Below are 20562 nucleotides of genomic sequence, written 5' to 3' on the forward strand. Positions count from 1 at the left end.
TGGATTAATCCTGCCGTAAACCCTGACCGCAACCAGGTACGATAGCAGGTAGGACAAAACAGGGGGGGATAAACTTGTCTGGAAATAGTGACGCCAGGGATTACCTGCTGCTCCATCACCTGAAGGCACCCATCCGACTGCCCCACCGGTACCCGCGGCTCCCTCACCACAGACAGGCCCCCCTCCATTCAGATCAGAAGAAGAAAAGCCAAGAGCCCGGTGGGATTCTGATTCCCTGGCTATTTTTGGTGCACCAGAGAACACAACACACTTTATTTAGACGAACCTTGTGCCTGGGAAACCTAGCTGTTCTTTGGCTGAGGGGGCGTGCTAGAGCATTCGCAAATCTGCCCGACCACAGTTTCGCCCTCCAGAAGCCCCGGTGCTGAGATCCTCTGCCCACCCCCTAGAACACCAAAGGGAAAGTAATCCGGCCCGCCGTATAGTGTCAAGTCTTGTCCCCCACGTGAGGATCTCGGTGCTATGGGGTTCTGCTGCGGAATTCCTCTGCCTAGTCCTATTGGATGAACATCCAGGTCTTCAAGTCCTTCCTGAACTGTTGGAGAGACAGAGCTACCCTAGGTGTAGGGGGTTCCTGATCCTAACCGCCAGGTGGGAGAAGCAGCAGCTTCCATAGTTCTCACGACGGATGCACTGGGTGCTGCTAAAGAGAGGGAACTGGAACAGAGTTTCCTGGTTTGGTAGGTAGAAGTTCACTCGTTTGCTGAGGTACGCCGGACCTCCGTTGTGTAGTGCCTTGTAAGTGAGCAGCTTCAACTGACATCTCTTCACGACTGGTAGCCAATGGAGTTTCTTGAGATGTGGGATGATGTGTGTCTGGTAATGCCAGTGTTGATAAGTGACAAAACTTCTTCATAACGCACCATAACAAAGCTTGTGAAAGGTCAGATGTGCCCAGCGACACACTGTTCTGATATGGGATTAGGAAATGCTAGAGCAGAGAAATGTCAGACTATAAGAGATGGTAGGAGGGACTGAGGGCAGTAGAGGTCCAAGACTCCCCATGGGAAGGGAATTATAAGGTACAAAGGGAACTGTTTGCTGTGAAAACACCATTAAAAGTAGCAGCATGTATTTGGGTTGTTTTAGTTGTCATATTTCTGTCACCATGTTCAACAGATTTTTTTAGTTCAGCTGGGGAGTATAACACTGGTTTGGACCATGTCTAACAAGCCTCTTCTGCACTTTTTGTGTTCCAGCTGCTGGGGACCTGGACCATGAAGTCCTTTTTTATTCTGTTGCTCCCTCTGATCCTGCTACTGTTGTCTGAGGTTGATGGGCAACGCAGACCAAAGCCAACGAAGGCCAAGCCACCCAAGCTACCCAAGAAGCCCACCCGACCTCCTCCGGAACCAGTGGAGCCGACGGACCTGCCTCCACCGCTTCCTTTTGGTCCACCATCAGTTTTCCCAGACTGCCCACGGGAATGCTTTTGCCCACCAGATTTCCCATCAGCACTTTACTGTGACAGCCGAAACCTGAGAAAGGTCCCAATCATCCCAGCCCGCACCCGGTACCTTTATTTGCAGAACAACTTCATTGATGACCTGCAGGAAGAATCCTTCAGGAATGCAACTGGGATCAAATGGATCAACCTCGACAACAACCGCATTAAGAAGGTGGGCAAGGGCATCCTAGAGAAGATGGACAACCTCACCTTCTTGTACATGGAGAGGAATCAGCTGAAGGAACTGCCTGCCTTCCTACCTGCCCACTTGGAACAGTTGAGGTTGAGCAGGAACCAAATTTCCAAAATTCCTGCCGGTGTATTCAATAAGTTGGAGCACCTGCTGCTTTTGGACCTTCACCACAACAAGCTGAGCGATGGGATCTTTAATAAGAACACATTCAAGGGCTTAAAGAACCTCATGCAGCTGAACCTTGCCCATAACATCCTCCGAAAGATGCCATCAGGTGTCCCCAACAGCATCCACCAGCTGTTTCTGGACAGGAATAATATTGAGGAAATACCTGATGACTACTTTAAAGACTTCCCTAACCTGGCCTTCATCAGATTAAACTACAACCAATTGTCTGACAAAGGCACGCCCAAGAACATTTTCAACGTCTCGAATTTGTTGGTTCTGCAGTTGTCCCATAACAGACTGACCACTGTGCCGCGGATCAGCCCCACACTGGAGCACTTGTACTTGAATGACAATGTCATTGAAAGTGAGTATTAAGCTTTTCAAAGAGGATGGTAATGGTGGGCCTTTTAATCTTGGTATAAGAATGCATGCTGCCCAAAGTCTATGAGGTTCCTTTGTTAGGCCTTCGAGTCCTCTCTGATCAAAAGCTAGTTTTCACTTATGACACAGATTCCCTTGGCAATCATTGATTGACACTGTTCTAGTTTTTTATATATCCTCGGAGTCAGGGAGCTCAATTTTTAAGTGAAACGAGCTCTTTGTTTTTTTTTGTTGCAGCAGATTATTATTATCCATACACAAACTCATTCTGCCTCTTCACTGGTGTATATGTCAGCTCTATCTCACAGACCACATTCAATCAATGAATCATAATTTGTAGAGCGTAGCTACTCACCCATGAGGGTCTCATGGCGATGTGGATGGGGGGGCTGAAGGTCTGTCTGGGCACTGAGGTTAGTTGAAGAGCCAGTCTTGAGATCCTTCCTGAATTGCATCAGCAATTGCCTGAGGTGGAGATACAGGGCGTACTAGGTCTTGGCTGTTATCTGGTTAAAGGATCTTTCCCCAGTCCTGGTCTAGCAGATCCGTGGGACGGTGGCAAAAGCCTGTTGGGTGGAGCAGAGGTGTCTGGTGGGTACGTGGTGTGAGAGGTGGTGGTTCAGTTATGCTGGTCGGGCATTATGGAGTGCTTATAGGTGTGTGTGAGGAGCTTGAAGGTGACTCTTTTGTTGACTGGGAGCCAGTAGAGTTCTTGCAGGTGAACGGTAATGTGGCCACGGCGAGGGATGTTGAGAACCAGCCTGGATGCACCGTTTTGAATGTTCTGTAGTTTCCTGAGATGTTTCTGGGAGACGCCTGCATAGACTACTTTGCCGTAGTTGTGTCTGCTGCTGATGAGCGTGAGGGCGACCGTCTGTCTGGACCCAGTGGGGATACATCTGAAGGTCTTTCAAAGCAGGTGGAAAATGTGGAAGCATGATGAGGAGATGGTGTCTATCTATCGGTTCATAGTGAGAGAGCAGTCCAGTATGATGCAGAGGTTTTGTGCATGGTCTGTGGGTGTGGGGAGGTGTTCCTAGCGCGGCGGGCCACCAAGAGTCATCGTGTGGAGGTGGTGGACCTCAGGATGACGACTTCAGTCTTTTCTGAGTTGAGCTTGAGGCAACTGTCTCTCATCTAGGTAGCTGCTGCTTTTATCCTGGTGCGGGTGTTGTTGCTGATGATTGTGGCGCTGGTTGGTGAGGATCACCTGGGTGTCATTGGTGTAGGAGACGATGCTGGGTCTGTGGTTCCTGACGATGGCTGCGAGTGGGGCCATGTAGTCGTTGAAGAGGGTGGGGCTCAGGTAGGTGCCCTGGGGGACTTCACAGCCGACCTTCATGGGTTCTGAGAGGAACGGTGGTAGTCTGACTCACTGTTCTACCGTTGAGGCTGGAGCAGATGCAGTCCAGGGCTTTGTCATGGATGTCGGCGTTGTGGAGTCTCATGCTTGGGGTGTGGTGGGAAACAGTGTTGAAGGTGGCTGAGAGGTCCAAGCGGATGAGGGCTGCTGTTTCGCCCCGGTCGAAGAGGGAGCGGATGTCATCGGTGGCGGCGAGGAGGGCGGTATATGTGCTGTGGTTGCTTCGAAAGCCGGATTGGGAGATGTCAAGGACATGGTTGGCCTTCTCAATGACCTTGGCTAGGAAGGGGAGCAGGGAGATGGGTCTGAAGTTCTTGAGGTCCATCGGGTCGGCGGATGTCTTCTTCAGCAGGGGGTTGATCTCATTGTGTTTCCAGTCATCCAGGAAGGTGGCAATCTCGATGGACCAGTTGATGGTGCAGTGTAGCTTGGGGGCGATGGAGATTGAGGCTCAGTGGAAGATGTGGAGCGGGCAGGGGCCCATGGAGGGTTCCAGAGTGGATGCCCTTCATGGTCTTCAGAGTGTCATTCGTGGTGAGCGATGTCCAGTTGAGCAGAATCTTTTGGGGGGTGGCATTGTTGGGTGCGGTGGTGGCGGGAGTGATGAGAGGGTTCTGCTTGATCTTGTCGCGGAAGTAGGTGCCGAGTTTGTTGAAGAGGGCATTGAAGGGTGGGTCTTCTGTTGCCTTGCTGTTGGGCGAAGAGTTCTTTGCTGTTGTGTGCATTGGTAATGATTCTGTCTTGAAGGGCCGTTTTCTTTGTAGTTTTGAGGAGGAGGTCGGGTGCGGTGACGGCGGCTTTGAAGGCTGCGTGGGCTTCCAGGGTTCTGTTGTTCCTTCATCTTTTCTCGAGCTGTCTACAGGTACGCCTGGACTCATGGAGGAGGTGAGTGACCTAGCTGGCTTTCTTGGAGTGTTGCTTGCTGGGTGCTTTCTTGAGGGGCGCCAGAGTGGCAGAGTGGCAGAGAAGACGGGGTCGAGCATATGTCCTGCTGAGTGTGTGGGAGAGATGACTAGCTGCTTGAGTCCTACATTTGTGAGGTTCTCCGGGAGGAATTTGGTGTTCTTGTCATTGGGGTTGTCCAGGTGAAAGTTGAGGTCGCTGAGTAGGATTAAATTGGTGGATGTGAGAGTCTGTGGTGCGATGAAGTCGATTATGGTGTCGGTGAAGGGCAGGCGGGGGCCAGGACGTCTGTAGACGAGGGTGGTGTTGGGGTTGGTCTGGACGTGAAAGTGGAGATGTTCCATGGTTGTCGTTGGGTCATCTGAGTGGGTGGTCAGGGTGAGGGTGTTTTTGTGGATGGTGGCGATGCCTCCTCCTGGTTGGTTTGTGCGGTCCTTGCGGGTGATCTTGTAGCCATAGGTGATGGCAGTGGCGATGTCTATGGCTGGGCTGGGGTTCATCCAGGTTTCTATAAGGAAGGCTTTGTTGGGCGAGACAGAGTAGAAGAGTCCCAGATTTCTGTGGCATGTATGTGGATGGAGCGCATGTTGAGGAGGATGCTGCTCAGCTGGTCAGGTATGCAGTGGGTCGGCCGGGTGGCGGGAGGAGCTTGAGTGCGGAGGTGGGTGAGGGTGCAGCTGCAGTTTCGGCAGGAGAAAGGTGGCAGGCAGTGTGGTGTCCGGTGTTAAGGGCGTGGTGGTGGTGTCTCCTCTCCTTAATTACTTGCCACTGTTACCAAAATGGCTGCATCTCAAATGCAGGATGTTTTGGAGTTGTTAAACTGCCTTGACAATTATCATGCATGGATATTATTTAAGAGTAGCAGGAGGCAGAAATTGCTACCCCTAGTTGTTCTGTGGGGCCTCTGGCGCTGTACTTCCTACTGCTGGTCTCAAAGGGCTTAAACATATCTGCCTGAACAGTAAGTAAGCAGGCTCTTAAAGGCATGCTTATTTTCAATACCATTCACTCCTTAACCTTTCCACAGTTTCTCAAGAGCAGATGGATGAGTTGGGGTCTAATAGTGTGACAAGGGGACTAGCTTGTGACATCTTAGAAAGTAGAAGACAGTATGACGCCATTTTCACTGCCCCTGGAATTTTGGTGCAATGGCATCAGTGTTTTCAGATTGGGTTTAGTCCACACTCAGGGGACAGAATCTGTTCTCCCATTGATCATGCTATATGGTAAGTCTGTCTACCACGGAGATGTCTCAGCATGGGCTCTTTTGGACCCATCAGCTTTTTTGACACAGTCAGAGGTCGATACGGGTGCTCCTAGTCTATCCAGGATACAGCTCTCTCTGCACAAGCACCATCAGGGGGTGTTCTCACACTTTTCACCTCCTTATTTCTAACCACTGAGAATCTCCACAGGGATGTTTAACTTGTACTTTGATCTGGTTGCGAAGCTCTTCCACCCTTGGACTGTCACCTGTACAGGTTCTCAAACTCTCGTCTGTCTTAGGAGATGAGTCGAAAGACTGAAGATAATCCTTTTCATGAGAGCACAGTGGCAGCTCTAAACTGGACGCGCTGCAGTTGCCTCAATTTGATGACAAAGTGACAGAGATAATGGGGAATACAGATCTTTGGGATCCTGTGGATTGGCCTGTAAGCAGCGGTGAGCCTGAGTCAGTTTAACTGGTAAAGACTCTGGGTTGTAAACTACACAGAGATTGACAGGGTCACTTCTGAATCTTTTTTCCAAATTCAGGTCCTCCCCAGGATTATTCTCTGTAGAGCCATGAAAGACCTGCCAACACACGCGCCCATACATGAACTTTCCTCCTGATCGCACTAGCACCGGATCAGGAGCGGTGTAGACCCTGCCGGACGTTGGTGCTTCCCGCTGGACCTGTCTCTCTTGGTGAGCTCGGTAGGGAATGTACAGAAGGCAAGAATAAAGCATTTCTGCTACAGAGTGACAGACAAAGCGCTCTGTTTTAAGGTTTACTCAATTAATTAAAGTACAGACATGCAGAGGCTGTGCCATGAATGTGAGATCAATAAGCATTTAATTCATAGGAATGACAGCAATACTCAGCAGCGCTCCGACTCCAGCATAGATTCGACTTCAAAGGATTGGGGAGAGGGACTCTCTTAGCATGAAGAAATCACACCCTTTTATGGGCTTTAGACAAAAGCTTCACACATTTACTACATTAGCACATGCTTCACCTGCTCACAATGAATAGAAATACAGCAAAGAGCAGCCGCTGCAACAGAATACATTCAAAGGTTTCCTCCCTGTTCTAATACGTGGAGTTCTAGTGTTCACAGCATCTGCTTTCAGTGCATGAAATGTGACATAATATGCTGTTCAGCCTGGGCGGTGGCTCTGTCTGTCGGCCTTTGAAGATGTGTGGAGCTTAATTCACGAAGTATTCAAAGTTCAGAAGCCCGAAAGGAAATATGTCTGTGCCCCCCCCCCTTTCTTTTCTGAATTCACAGGTTCTATGTCTCAGGACAGGTTGTTGATATATCGCGCGCGTGGCCAATCAAGCCTCGTCCCTGAAGCGCTCCGTCTTTCTAAGGCATCTCTTTACGCTTCCTGGCACAGAACCACCAAGCGAGACCTGCAGCTTCTTCTTCCTCAGACGGGGGCTATGGGGGGGCTTTTATGTGTTTTGCTTCGATTTGTAACAGTTTGCAGGTTCCATTGCGACCTACATGGAACTTCTTGAAGTTCTACAAACCCCAGCTGAATTTACAGGGAGTCCACTTGTCTGTCCTCTAGAGGTTTACGGCCTTTGTCCCAAACCAGGGATTTGACATCACCACCTGACACTTGATCAGTCCTTTCGCATTCCATGCTCAGATCACAGATTGAAGAAGAAGACGGCATCTGAGAGAATGAGATGGGATTGTTGTCCCATCACCCGTTCCACATGGTTGGTACAAACATTCAACTTCTCTTGAATGTTCTCAACATTGAATGCATCCTTAATGAGCAGGACAGCATTGCAACCCTTGTAGACACATTTTCAGTCTCTACCCCATGAAAATGTTTCTAAGGAACTTACAGGGTGTGTGGGTTTTCCGTGGTCTGTCCCTCAGAAAGTTTGTAGAGATCTGGACTTCCAACTGGTCTCTCTTTCGGTCACAGAAAAGGTGATACTTTATAAACACTTCCGGGGTGAACCACGCACACGTCTACAAGGCTTGTGTGATGGCACCTCCAGAGACGGTGAGGACGAAGATTTAGGGGGCCTGCAGAGACAGGTTTAGGGGACCCTGCGGGGACAGTTCCAGCGTAAGCCAGAGGAGGCAGATGCAGCTGGAATAGCCATTGCCTGTGTTTCCTTGGCGACCCTAAAGACACAAAGCCAGGGGCAGATGGAGGAGAGGCAACTCTCAAAGACGGAGGCAGGGTGAGTTTGAGGGGGACACAGCCGGGATCAGTTGGTGGGGGCAGAGGAAAGTGAAGTATCCAGGGCCAGGAGTGACCTGTGGACAGGACTCCAGCATTGCAGACAGGCGACACATGGATGGAAGTGGACCGGGTATAGAGATTCGGGGGCGGTCTGAGGAGCCACAGGTGGCCTGGGGAGACTGTGCCAGGAGCAGCCAGTGGAAACACTGAAGAGATGGCCTCAGGAAGGTCTCTCAGCCTCACCGACCACGGGACGTGGCAGCAGCCAATGCGAGATTACAAGATTATTTTTGTCTATGTTCATTCAAAGAGGAGGTGCAGTCTGACAAGAGATGTGCAGCTGGGCAGGAGACATACAACCAGACACACAGCTAGACAGGGATGTTCAGCTGGACAGGAGACATACAACCAGACGCAAGACACACAGCTAGACAGGGATGTGCAGCTGCACAGCAGACATACAACCAGACGTGAGACACACAGCTAAATAGGGATGTGCAGGTGGACAGGAGACATACAAACAGACGCGAGACACACAGCTAGACAGGGATGTGCAGCTGGACAGGAGATATACAATGAGACACACAGCCAGACAGGGATGTGCAGGTGGACAGGAGACATACAACCAGACAAGGGATGTGCAGGTGGACAGGAGACATACAACCAGACGTGAGACACACAGACAGACAGGGATGTGCAGGTGGATAGGAGATGTACAACCAGAGAAGGGATGTGCAGGTGGACAGGAGACATACAATCAGACGCGAGACACACAGCCAGACAGGGATGTGCAGGTGGATGGGAGACATACAACCAGATGCAAGACACACTACCAGACAGGGATGTGCAGGTGGATAGGAGATATACAACCAGACGCGAGACACACAGCCAGACAGGGATGTGCAGCTGGACAAGAGACATGCCACCAGACCAGGGATGTTCAGATAAACTGGACCCGTACAGTCAGACAGGAGAACTGTAGCCAGGCAATGGACACACCGCGGGATGAGATGTTGACGCTGGAGGCGCGGAAGGCTGTCCGCGGTGATGAGTGAGGGAGATCTTTGATGGCACTCTTCAAATTAAACTATCTCTGGTTCATGGTGCAGTGAGGGCGTGTGTGCTATGCAGGTTGCTGTAGCCAACTCCAATGGGAGCGATGCCGCATGAACCAGATCCAGCCAGCGATGCAATGACGGGCGCTGTTAGATCTGGGGGTCTCTAGTTGGCAGAGGTATCCACCTTAGACCAAATAGGGACCCTTGCTTCTAGTCAGGGTACAGGGACACACACGGTAGATAACCCCTGCTCACCCTCTAGGTAGCTTGGCTCGAGCAGACAGGCTTATCCCCAAGGCAATGTGTAAGGTATTTGCACGTAGACACCACAATGATCCCCCCTCCGCACACCACAAGCTTAAATCACACAGGTGAGTTATATCAAAAATAATATATCTTTATCTAGTTCCCGCAGTTGAAATCAAGCATCACAGGTTTACACAATATTCGCTTTCTTGGTTGGTCGGGATCGTGAGATGATAGTCTCTAGTTTCTTGAGTGATTCGATACTCACTGAGAATGAATCAGTTTGTAGGCTCTCGATGTTTAGGCAGCTACGTTGCTCCGGCGGTGTCGCTGCACTCGTTGTACAAGCGCTCCTCGGGCTGTTCGGTGCAAGGATTCCACAACTCCCTCGACGAGCCCCCAGTGACGATGTCGACGTCACCGGAGTCAGCCACTCACAGCGCGGCTTCGTAGAGCAGGGAAATAAGACTCTCGATCTGCTTCAGGCCTCCGGGTCGCGGCAAGGCACGTGCCGATGAGCACGTCGATCTTCTTGATGCGGCAACCGGTGTCAGGCCCGGATCGGTGTGGTACTCTCCAGCAAGACAGAGAGCAGCCAGCCCACCTCACAGGCAGATGTTGAGAAGCTTGGTAGAACAGTCCACGGTCCCTGCGGCACACAGCAGCGCAGGTGGGACACAGCAGAGTCTTGAGTTCTTGGCAACCTTTCTATCCCTGGGTTGCGAAACAGGAGGCCAGCTCTTCTCAGGCCCTTGGAGATTCAGTTGAAGACACAGCACACAGCAAAGTCTTGTTTGGTCAAGTGGATAGGGTCAGCACACAGCAAGACCCCTTCTCCTCCTCAGCTTCAGTTGTACAGCAGAACAGGTCAGCCTTTAAAGCACACAGCACGGCAATCTTCCTTTAGTTCTTCAGCGGTCCGTCTTTCAGCAGAGGTTCCTCTCGATGGTCGAATCTAAAAATCTGTTGTCAGGGGTCGTGTACTTATACCCCTAGAAGTCTTTGAAGTCTTTGTGCAAGCGGGTCCTGAGCCCGGTCTGATCCAGTTCTGGGTGTTGCTGGAGCACTTTGTTTTCCTGGCCTCTACATTCTTTTCAGAGTGAGGGGCAGAGTCGTCAGCCGCCCAGCAGGAGGTGGAGCCAGCAGAGTGGCAGGCAGGCACAGCCCTATTCAATCCCAGGTGCTATCTCCTCCCTCCACTCTCCTTGCAAATGTCGCCATTCAGCAGAGGGCTGACTCAGCCAACCTCCCGGGGGATCCCTAGCCCCTGTCACTCTCAAACCAGACAGTCAATCCACAAGCGCGCCCAGGCACACAGAAAGGTCAGACAAGAGAACAGCTACTCTCTAAAAAGTACTATTCTCCAACTCAGGATTTAAAAACAACCTCTCCTAAAAGATGTGTTATTAAATGCTGAGCTCAGGGATATCAAACACTCATGTCTTATCTTGTTCCTATGGGAAGATAGGCGGATAGCCATTGGCACCCGCCTCCCCCATGTTAGCCTACGGAACAAGATAACCTTGCAGTAGTGAACACACAAAATGGCCGGTGTTCACTACCAGAACATGTTACCTGCACTAGTACATGCTCTACCTTCTACATACACTGCACCCTGCCCAGGGGGGTACCTTGGGCCTTCCATAGGGATGACTGACGTGTACGAAAAGGGAAGGGTTAGGCCCGGCCAGTGTGGACACTGGCCAGGAGGACATGGCAGTCCGGGGACTGCAGGCAGGCCTGCGGCGGCAGGCCTGAGACACTGTATTAGGGCTACACAGGTGGGTGGCGCAATCAGCGCTGCAGACCCACTAGTAGCATCTGTCATCACCAGCCCTGGCACACACAGTGCACTTTACTAGGGACTTCATGGTGATACAGATATGCCAATCAGGTATATCCAATCAATATGATATTTTACACAGGGAGCACTTACACTCTGGCACTGGTTAGCAGTGGCAGAGTGTCCAAAGCATCTAAACCAGCAAAAACGAAATCCAGCACAGCATCAAAATCCAGGTAGCAGAGGCAAAAGATAGGGGAAAAACCCACGCCAAGGATGTCAGGTCTAACAGGCGCCTAGTAGAGTTGGCTCTGACGGCTCGCATAAGACCACGGAAATCAAAAGTCGATTTTATGAACACGGAGCCGGCTGTGGTCCCGCCGGAGTAGCTTTCATGGTAACCCTGAATAATACAATATGAAGCTTTCTCCAGACCTGCACACAGTGTAGGTCCCAGGGGATCTCTGGGCTCAGCTTATTCTAGCAAAGACCTCGCACGGTTAGCTGTACCCTGGGGCAGGTGGAGGGCTGCAGGAATGTACTGGGAAAAACCATGAGCCACTTCCACTCTTGGGCCCTGCCCACGTGGTGGTGTCTGTGGTGCACCCTCAAAACAGTCTATCCTGAGCTGAGGAGCAAGGTCTGAACACCGCACCTCCCCTGCACCTCAATGTCCAGCTCCTTTCATTATTGGGTGTGTATAGCGCAGGACCAGACTGAGTGGGGGACAGAGCATCTTACATGGAAATATTTTCGTCCTAGCACAAAAGTCAAAGCACCGTCCAGCGGTGTAAATTAAGCACCTTGAATACTATTTAGAACGAAGAACGTTTGCATTTTTTGCATTTTTTTACAAATAAAGTGTTTCAGAAAAAATGATAATATAAGATAATAGCCTATAGCATAAGCTTAATATAAACAGTTACATAGGTTTAATGTAATGCAGACAGACAGACTGAATACGCTTTATTCGATTTAAGACATATTAAACAATAAAAGCACAATGCACTTAAAACTTAAATTACATCAGAACAACTTAAATAAAAGAAGCAAGAATCACAAGCGATTTAGAGGAAAGAGGGGCCATCCATTGACTTCCTATATCTAACCGCCCCTTTCAAATATTTAGCTATGTGATCAGTCACAGGTCCATCTTTTAAAAGTTGCAACTTTAAAAAAGCAGGTTGGCATTGTCTCAAGCCATACACTATTAAAATAGGTAAAATCCATATTTTCCTATGCAGAGTATAAAACTTACAAAAAAACATAACATGAATTGTGGACTGTACAGACGTATTATCACCGGGGCATAAGCATAAGGAACGAGACCAGTCGTTGATATTTGGAAAAATGACCCTAATGTGAAGATTTCCTAGGAGTAAACGGGTCAATAGCAACCACTCATAAATTCCTAAGGTGTTTATCAGATAGGGCTGCGTTCCTGATTGGGTCAAAACCAATTGATTTTCTCTAACTGAAGGCTTCATTATATTTGTGGACAATCTAGTATTCTCCATATGATCAATGCATAACAACTTTAATTCATTCCTGGTGACATGATTCAAACTGTCAGGATTAACAAATCATTTACGAATTTCTTAACATATGTGATCCAGGGAATACGGTCTACCCCATGAAGAGACAGACAGTCGTTAATCACGTCCCGATTTAAGGTAGTTGAAATGCCTGTTCAAACCTTATGCCATAATAGGATAGGCTGCATTTTAATCAAGTCGGACAAGTATGGCAGCCCCAACTCAGCATGACAGATAAACATAGCAGTGCTACTCTGTACCGCTAAAAGGTATCTTAGGAATCTATTTTCTACCAACTGTAAAGACGCAAAATTGCAATAGCCCCAGATGCCAGCTCCATACATGGCAATAGGTATGCATTTGGCTTTATAGATTGTTAATAGATCAGCACTTGGACGCTTTCCTACCTTTCCAGAAAAATTTATCAATGCACCTATGGCTTTGCAAAATATCAATTTTCTGGAGTCAGAAGCTTTTGCCCATAGGCCCCTTCTTTCGATTACAACGCCCAAGTAAGAAAAGTGATTAGTGAAGCCGAGTTTCCTATTATCAATATAGAAATCGCGGCACTTAACATTGGACTTACAACATTTCATTGTGAATGTTTTATTAATGTTTACTTTAAGATCAAGATCTAACATATAGGCAGGAAAGCTAGAGACAACTTTCTGTAGGCCAAGGGGGGTACGGGCCAAGAGGACATCGTCATCCGCATACAGCAATGCTCCAATTGGCCGATTACCAATACCTGGTAGGTCCTGGCATTAACTTCTCAAAGTTGCTCCCAACCTGTTAATATAGAGTGTAAACAGAAGGGGGGGGCTCACACACACCCCTGCCGCACCCCCGTCTTAACATGGAAACTGTGGCTGAGTTTGCCACTTCTCCCGTATCGAACCTGGGCCCTAGCGACTAAGTAAGACTGCTTTAAAAAATTTAGAATCAGCAAATCCATCCCCATGGTCTCTAATATACACCATAGCTTCTGGTGATTGACGCAATCAAAAGCTGAGCTCAGATCGACAAAACACAAATATAAACTCCCCCTTTTGGCTTATATATATTTTCTCATCAGGAGATTCAAGTTCAGGCTCTGTTCAACAGTACCCAGTCCTTGACGAAATCCATACTGTAATTCTGAAATTATATCGTTTTCCTCCACCCAAAGCTGCAATCGATTTAAGACAACACGCCCGGCCACCTTTACAAGAGAATCCAAGTTGCTGTAAATCCCTGGGTACAGCAAGCTCTTAGGACCATAGTTAATAGTGGGCCCGAAGCGCAGGGCAAGATTTAAATAGATCTACGGGTATACAATCCGGGCCCAGGGCTTTGCCTCCCTTACTCACATCTATAGCTAAAATCACCTCATTAACATTGAAGTCAATATCAATTGGCAGATAGCTTGGGAGGTTTAGTCTCAGGACCCCTTCATTTTGGGGCTCTACCAGATTGCAATAGAGACTAGAGAAATGAGTCACCCATTGATCCTCCCCCAGTGTGATTTCAATACTAGGTAATTTCCTAGAGGCAAGAAATGGTGCATTCACCGCCTTCCAAAAGCCTTTCGTATCTTTCAGTTCTGAGGCTTGCTTAAGATTTTGCCATAATTCCGATCTTATGGCAATTTTACATTCTTTAAGGGATACCTTATATGCTACTCTTGCCATTTTTATTGCTCCTGCGTCTCTCATGGGCTTATGCAAGGCGGTTAGCAAGGCTGCATGTGCTTTTGAGCATTTGGAGTCGAACCAACCGTTCTTACTATCTGCCCGGTCTTTGCCTTGATAATAATTTGTTTTGTATGAACGGGGATACATTTCTAAAAGAACTAAGAACATCAGACTTGCTGGCAGTTTCATTGAGACAAACCAAGCAGTCATCTTTACAGCTACTTAAAAGTGACTTACATAGTTGTAACGAGTCAAAGCCCACCCACTTAAATGTATAACAATTCAGTCTGTTGATAACGATGTCTTCCGCAGGTTGCATAGTCCAGCGGTGTAAATAAAGCACCTTTAATACTATTTAAAACGAAGAACATTTGCATTTTTTTTTTTTTTACAAATGAAGTGTTTCAGAAAAAATGATAATATAAGATAATATCCTATAGCATAAGCTTAATATAAACAGTTACATTGGTTTAATGTAATGCACAAATATTCTCACATAAAGTGCTTGTTTACAAAGTTACAGCAAAGAAAACAAGCATTGGAATGTTAAAGAACATTCACAAAAATATTGCTTTGTGTATACAAAGGATGGATGAGATTACAAAAAATGAAATGTGTGACAACGAAGTGTATTCTTCACATGTAAATAGTTCCTCGTACATTGTAATAGGGTGGAAGGATAAATCCATACAGCCAATAGAAAGAGGTTGAGGGTCAAATACTTGTGTAGGTTATTCCAAAAAGTCACTGACAATGTATTAACCCAATGGCTGAATTCTCCCGAGCTAAAAAACAAAACAAAAGCCAGTCGCTGAAGGAGGGTGAACCAAAGCCCCTTACAGTAGGCATACTTATGTTTGCCAGCATTACACGCCAAACCCAAAAATCACAGGTGTAAGAAAGTGGCTCTGTATATACTGTTCCCAAATAGGTACAGGGTGTACAGAGTCCACAGTCCCCAGAGGTTTGGCAGAGGCTAAGTTAGATATAACCTTACTCTCTAAAGTGGTAGCTTGGTCGAGCAGTAAGGCAGTATCAGAGGACAGTGTAAAGCATTTGTTGTACACACTCAGTCAGCAAATGGTCTCACACACTCAAGAACTGAACTCTAGGCCAATGGTTTGTATATAAAAATATATGCTTGTTTTATTTTAGAACCAACAATAGATATCAAAATACACTTTCTCAGAATGAGATGCTTTAAATAAATACTTTTCATTAGGCAATAGACTTTTGAATGCAATGTTACAGTTGTTGCAATAGGCAACACAATTTCAAACACAATTATACATTGAGCTCAATGGGAATTTCTAGTTAAATGCAATAGATTACTTTTTGGATTACTTTTCTTACCACAGGACTGGATCCTAGATTCAGTCCTGGGACAGTTCCTGTAAACAGTTGAGTAATGGTTACTTTTTCTAACTCAGTGTTGGATCCTGGACCCAGCACTGGGGCATCTCCAGTAAACAGTTGAAAGAATGTGATTTTGTTATACAGGCGATTTTTAACGAATATTTGTAAGTTTGCAAGATCGACAGAAGAAATTATGGTGAAAACCAGGCAATGTTATCCTATGGCAGGAAAATCAAGTTTAGGTAAGTACGGTTGTAATTACTTTTCAGGGTCAGTGCTGGGCACCAAGATCCAGCACTGGGATCTCTCCTGATAACAGGTGAGTACATTTGTTTTCGTAATTCAGATGATTTTAGATGAATATTTAAAAGTTTCAAAACTCGACACTTAGAAGAATTTCCAAGTGAAACCAGTCAATGTTACCCTAAGGAAGAAAAGTTAGTTATCGGCTTTTGGGTAAGTACTCGACTGGCAGAGTTAAGGTTCTGGGCGTAGACTCAGGGGTCTCCCAGGGTCAGGTAAGTACAGCTGTTACACCCTCAGCGGCACAGGGGCAGCCGGGTGCAGAGTGACTTAGGCCCAATGTTATCCTATGGGGGGCAGGGGGCCTGTGGTTGGTGGCTGCTGGCTAGCAGGCCACATGGCTGTGGGAGCTGGGCTCCTGGTCACTTGCTCAGGGCAAATGGGGAAGTAGATTAGAGTACAAGTTGCACTGCCAGGGGCACTCGGGCGGCTGGGTGCAGGGTGCTTTTGAGCCGTCAGGCGCTCAATGGATTGCAATGGGGAAGCTCAAGAACGAACAAAGGCTGCAGGCTCGGGGACGAAGATTCTTCAGGTGCGACCACCACTTCGAGAGGTAAGTTTGGTAGTTGGAGGATAGGCAGGCACCCAGGAGTTGGGCACAGGGAGCCGCAGGGCGCCGGGTGCAGGGGTGCCTTTTGGTGTCGGGAAATCTTAACCTCTGCTGGTCACGGTTGGAGGGGTCCCTGGTTCCGAGGCGGCAGGCGTCGTCAGGAGCGTCGAGGTGGGTCCTTGGGTGCTGGATTCGGGGTCACAGTCGCCGGGGGGACGTCTTCATGGTCTTTGTCCACTCTGGCACAGGCCAGACTTGGCGGGTGCAAAGTGTGCAGGGTTCGCGGCTCCTGGCTGATACCAGGGGTCAGTTACTTGCTTTGAGCAGTACCACTGCTCGTGGGAGTCCCAGGTAGTCAGAGTCACAAGACAGTCAGGTCCTCCGGGGTTTTTGAGGTTGCTGACCACTGGAGATGCCGGGGTTTAGCAGGAGCAGGTTCGACGGTCGACAGGCCAGTAGGGCTGGGGCCAAAGCAGTTGGTGTCTTCCTCTTGTTAGCAGCTGCACGGCAGGTCTTCTTGTTCCTTGTTCGTCTTTCTTGTTTCGGAATCTGGATCTGAGGAAGGAAGGTTCAGGCTTCCCCTAAATACTAAATTTAGAGGTGTTACAGGTAGGTAAAGGGCAGGGACCAACGGGTCCCCTCCTGGGGTGGGTACACCCCCTATCCTGCCACTCTCCTGTGGGAGGGGGGCAGTAGCCTAGTCCTGATTGGGCAGGGTTTCCCATCTTCAATATGGCGAGAGCCCAGAGATGTGCTTCACCTCGCCTCCCCCACCTGAGGGGTGTGGTTGGCAGAGGCTTGCACACCCCCTTTCCTTCCTTGGGGTTTCCAGCCAGTCTTCCTGCCAGAGTGGGGGTCAGAACCGGTAGGGGCCAGTTGCTGAGTACAGCAAGTGGCCTGGAGAAGCTCACAAAAGGCGGCATGCCTTTGAAGTTTCCCCTGCCCAACCTGGGGGAGGAGACCTAGCACCTCGCACAGTATGTGCATTGTTGCAGGCCCAGGAGAGCAGATGGCTCTCTACCCAGGGTCCAGCAACAAGTCTGCTGGGTGGAATCCTAGGCAGCCCCTCAGACAAGACGTGGATTGTAGGTTAGGTTCAGGGGGCATCTCTAAAATGCCCTCTGTCATGCATTGTACATTAAATCCCACACTGGCATCAGTGCGGGTTTAATGTGCTGAGAAGTTTGATACCAAACTTCTCAGTCTTCAGTGTTGCCATCATGGTGCTGTGGAGTTCGTGTTGACGATCTCCCAGCACCATATACTCTTAAATGGCAGCACTGCACTTACAGTGCCCAGGAATGGACCTGGGTACTGTAGGGGCACAGGGCTCATGCACCTGTACCCACACCACTGGCATAGGGCAACCAGCTAGAGGGGTGGCTGATGTATGCCAGGGCAGTGTGTGTTGTGGGCATGGCACACAGGGATGTGTACCATGTCGACTCTCTGTTTTGTTCTGCACCCAGGTACTCAGCCTGCAAGGGCAGTGTGTGTGTGTCAGGGTACATGGCCTCTAAGGCTGGCACAATAAGTGCTGCAGCCCTTAGGGGCCTTCTCTGGTCACAAGGCTCTGGATACCTAGTGTACCATTTACCAGTGGTTGACATGTGGCCAGAGATGCCAATTGGGTTTAGGCTTTAACACAGTTTTAGGGAAGGAACATAGGCCCTGGGTACCAGATAGGCAGGAGCCCAGGGCACACCCAGTCAAAGTACATCAGCAATTCAGCAAAAAGTGGGGGCATACCATACAAGAAAGATGGCACTTTCTCACACAACACCCCCCCCCCCAAACGAAAGGTGATGAGACTAACCTTGCCCTATGGAGTCTTCATTGTGTAAGTGGAAGAACCTGGAAAGTCCATATGCGTTGGCATGGGCAGTCCCTGGTCTGTGTTCCACTTCAAAGTCCATTCCTTGTACGGAGATAGACCACCTCAGTAGTTTTGGATTTTCCCCTTTCATCTACATTAGCCATCTGAGAGGTCTGTGGTCAGTTTGAACTAGGAAGTGAGTACCAAACAAGTATGGCCTCAACTTCTTCAGGGACTAAACCACAGCAAAGGCCTCCCTCTCAATGGCACTCCAACGCTGCTCTCTGGGGAGTAGCCTCCTGCTTATAAAAGCAACAGGTTGGTCTTGGCCTTCATCATTGGTCTGGGATAGGACCGCTCCTATCCCTAGATCAGAGGCATCCTTCTCCCAACACGCCGCCAAGGCCTGGAACACCCTCCCCCTCAACCTACGACAAACCAAACACCTTCTAACCTTCAGGAGATGACTCAAGACCTGGCTGTTCAGCCAGTAGCGACACCACCCCCCTACTCCCCACCCTCAGCGCCTTGAAAACCTTGTGGGTATGTAGTCCGCTTTACAAATTATTTGATTGATTGATTGATTGATTGATTGATCAGTCTGCACTATGAACTGCTTGGCATAATCTGGAGCTTTTAGAATTGGTGCTGAGCACAGTGCTTCTTTCAGGGTGTCAAAAGCCTTTTGGCAAATAACTGTCCAGTTAACCGTCTTGGGCATCTTCTTGGAGGTGAGTTCTGCGAGGGGAGTCACAATGGACCCATATCCCTTCACAAACCTCCTGTAGTACCCAGTCAAGCCAAGGAATGCCCTGACTTGGGTCTGGGTTGTTGGAGCTACCCAATCCAGGATGGCCTGGATCTTGGGTTGTAAGGGTTGCACCTGGCCTCCACCAACAAGGTGGCCCAAGTACACCACAGTGCCCTGCCCTATTTGGCATTTGGATGCCTTGATAGTGAGGCCTGCATTTTGCAGAGCCTCTAAAGCCTTCCCAAGGTGGATCAGGTGATCCTGCCAGGTGGAGCTAAAGACAGCAATATCATCAAGATAAGCTGCACTAAAGGACTCAAACCCAGCCAGGACATGGTTCACCAACCTGGAAGGTGGCAGGCTCTTTATTTAACCCAAAAGGCATCACCGTGAACTGAGAATGCCCATCAGGTGTGGAGAATGCTGTTTTCTCTTTTGCTCCTGGGGCCATGCCAATCTGCCCGTACCCTGCAGTTAAGTCAAATGTACTGAGAAATTTTGCTGCTCCAAATTTATCTATCAATTAATCTGCTCTTGGAATAAGGTGAGCATCTGTCTTGGTGACAGAGTCTGCCCTCTATAGTCCTCTATAGTCCACACAGAACCTCATCTCTCTCTTTCCACCCTGTGGATGAGGTTTGGGGACCAGAAACACTGGGCTAGCCCAGTGGCTCTCAGAGGGTTCAATAACCCCTAACTCCAGCATCTTGCTGACTTCAACTTTGATGTTTTCCTTGACTTGGTCTGACTGACGATAGATTTTGTTTTTGACAGGTGCACTGTCACCAGTGTCCACATCATGGGTACACCTGTTTGTCAGACCGAAGGTCAAGGAAAAGAGCTAGCATACTGCTGCAAGACCTGCTTGCAGTCAGTCTGCTGTTGGGCAGAGAGGGTGTCTGAAAAGACTACACCATCTACTGACCCATCTTGTGGGCTGTAGGAGACGAGATCAGTGAGAGGTTCACTCTGCTTCCTGCTCCTCATCAGTCACCATCAGCATGGTGATGTCAGCCCTGTCATTGTAGAGTTTAAGGCGGTTCACATGGATAACCCTTTTGGGTTTCCTGCTAGTGCCCAGGTCAACTAAGTAGGTGACCTCACTATTCTTTTCTAGGATAGGGTAAGGGCCACTCTATCTATATTAGAGTGCCCTTGGTGCCACTGGCTCCAAAACTCACACCTGTTGCCCAGGTTGAAATTCAACCAGTGCAGCTTCTTGGTCATACCAGTGCTCCTGACTGGCCTCAAGATTCTTGGATGCCTTTTCCATGTACTCAGCCATTCTGGACCTTAGGCCAAGCACATAGTCCACTATGTCTTGTTTGGGCTCTTGGAGAGGCCTCTCCCAGCCCTCTTTTACAAGACAAAGTGGTCCCCTCACAGGATGACCAAACAGAAGTTCAAAGGGTGAGAAACCTACTCCCTTCTGTGGCACTTCCCTGTAAGCGAAAAGCAGACATGGCAACAGGACATCCCATCTCCTTTTAAGTTTTTCAGGGAGCCCCATGATCATGCCTTTCAATGTCTTGTTGAATCTCTCAACAAGGCCATTGGTTTGTGGATGGTAGGGTGTAGTAAACTTGTACTGCACTCCACAC

General features: G+C 48.8%; 1 protein-coding gene across 4 annotated transcripts in view; it reads left to right on the forward strand.

The window, feature by feature from the left end:
• Positions 1-20562, forward strand: part of LOC146869331 (prolargin-like) — a 129750-nt gene that overhangs the window by 39248 nt on the left and 69940 nt on the right. For all 4 annotated transcript variants that reach the window (XR_014980689.1, XM_085650452.1, XM_085650382.1 and 1 more), the window contains exon 2: positions 1221-2193. Coding sequence is in view for 3 of the 4 variants with exons in the window: in XM_085650452.1 (XP_085506578.1) it covers positions 1239-2193 (955 nt within the window). In the remaining variant the exon portion in view is untranslated. The remainder of the gene's footprint in view (positions 1-1220; positions 2194-20562) is intronic.

This window comes from Triturus cristatus, chromosome 1_1 (assembly GCF_964204655.1).
Source record: "Triturus cristatus chromosome 1_1, aTriCri1.1, whole genome shotgun sequence".
Lineage (NCBI taxonomy): Eukaryota > Metazoa > Chordata > Amphibia > Caudata > Salamandridae > Triturus > Triturus cristatus.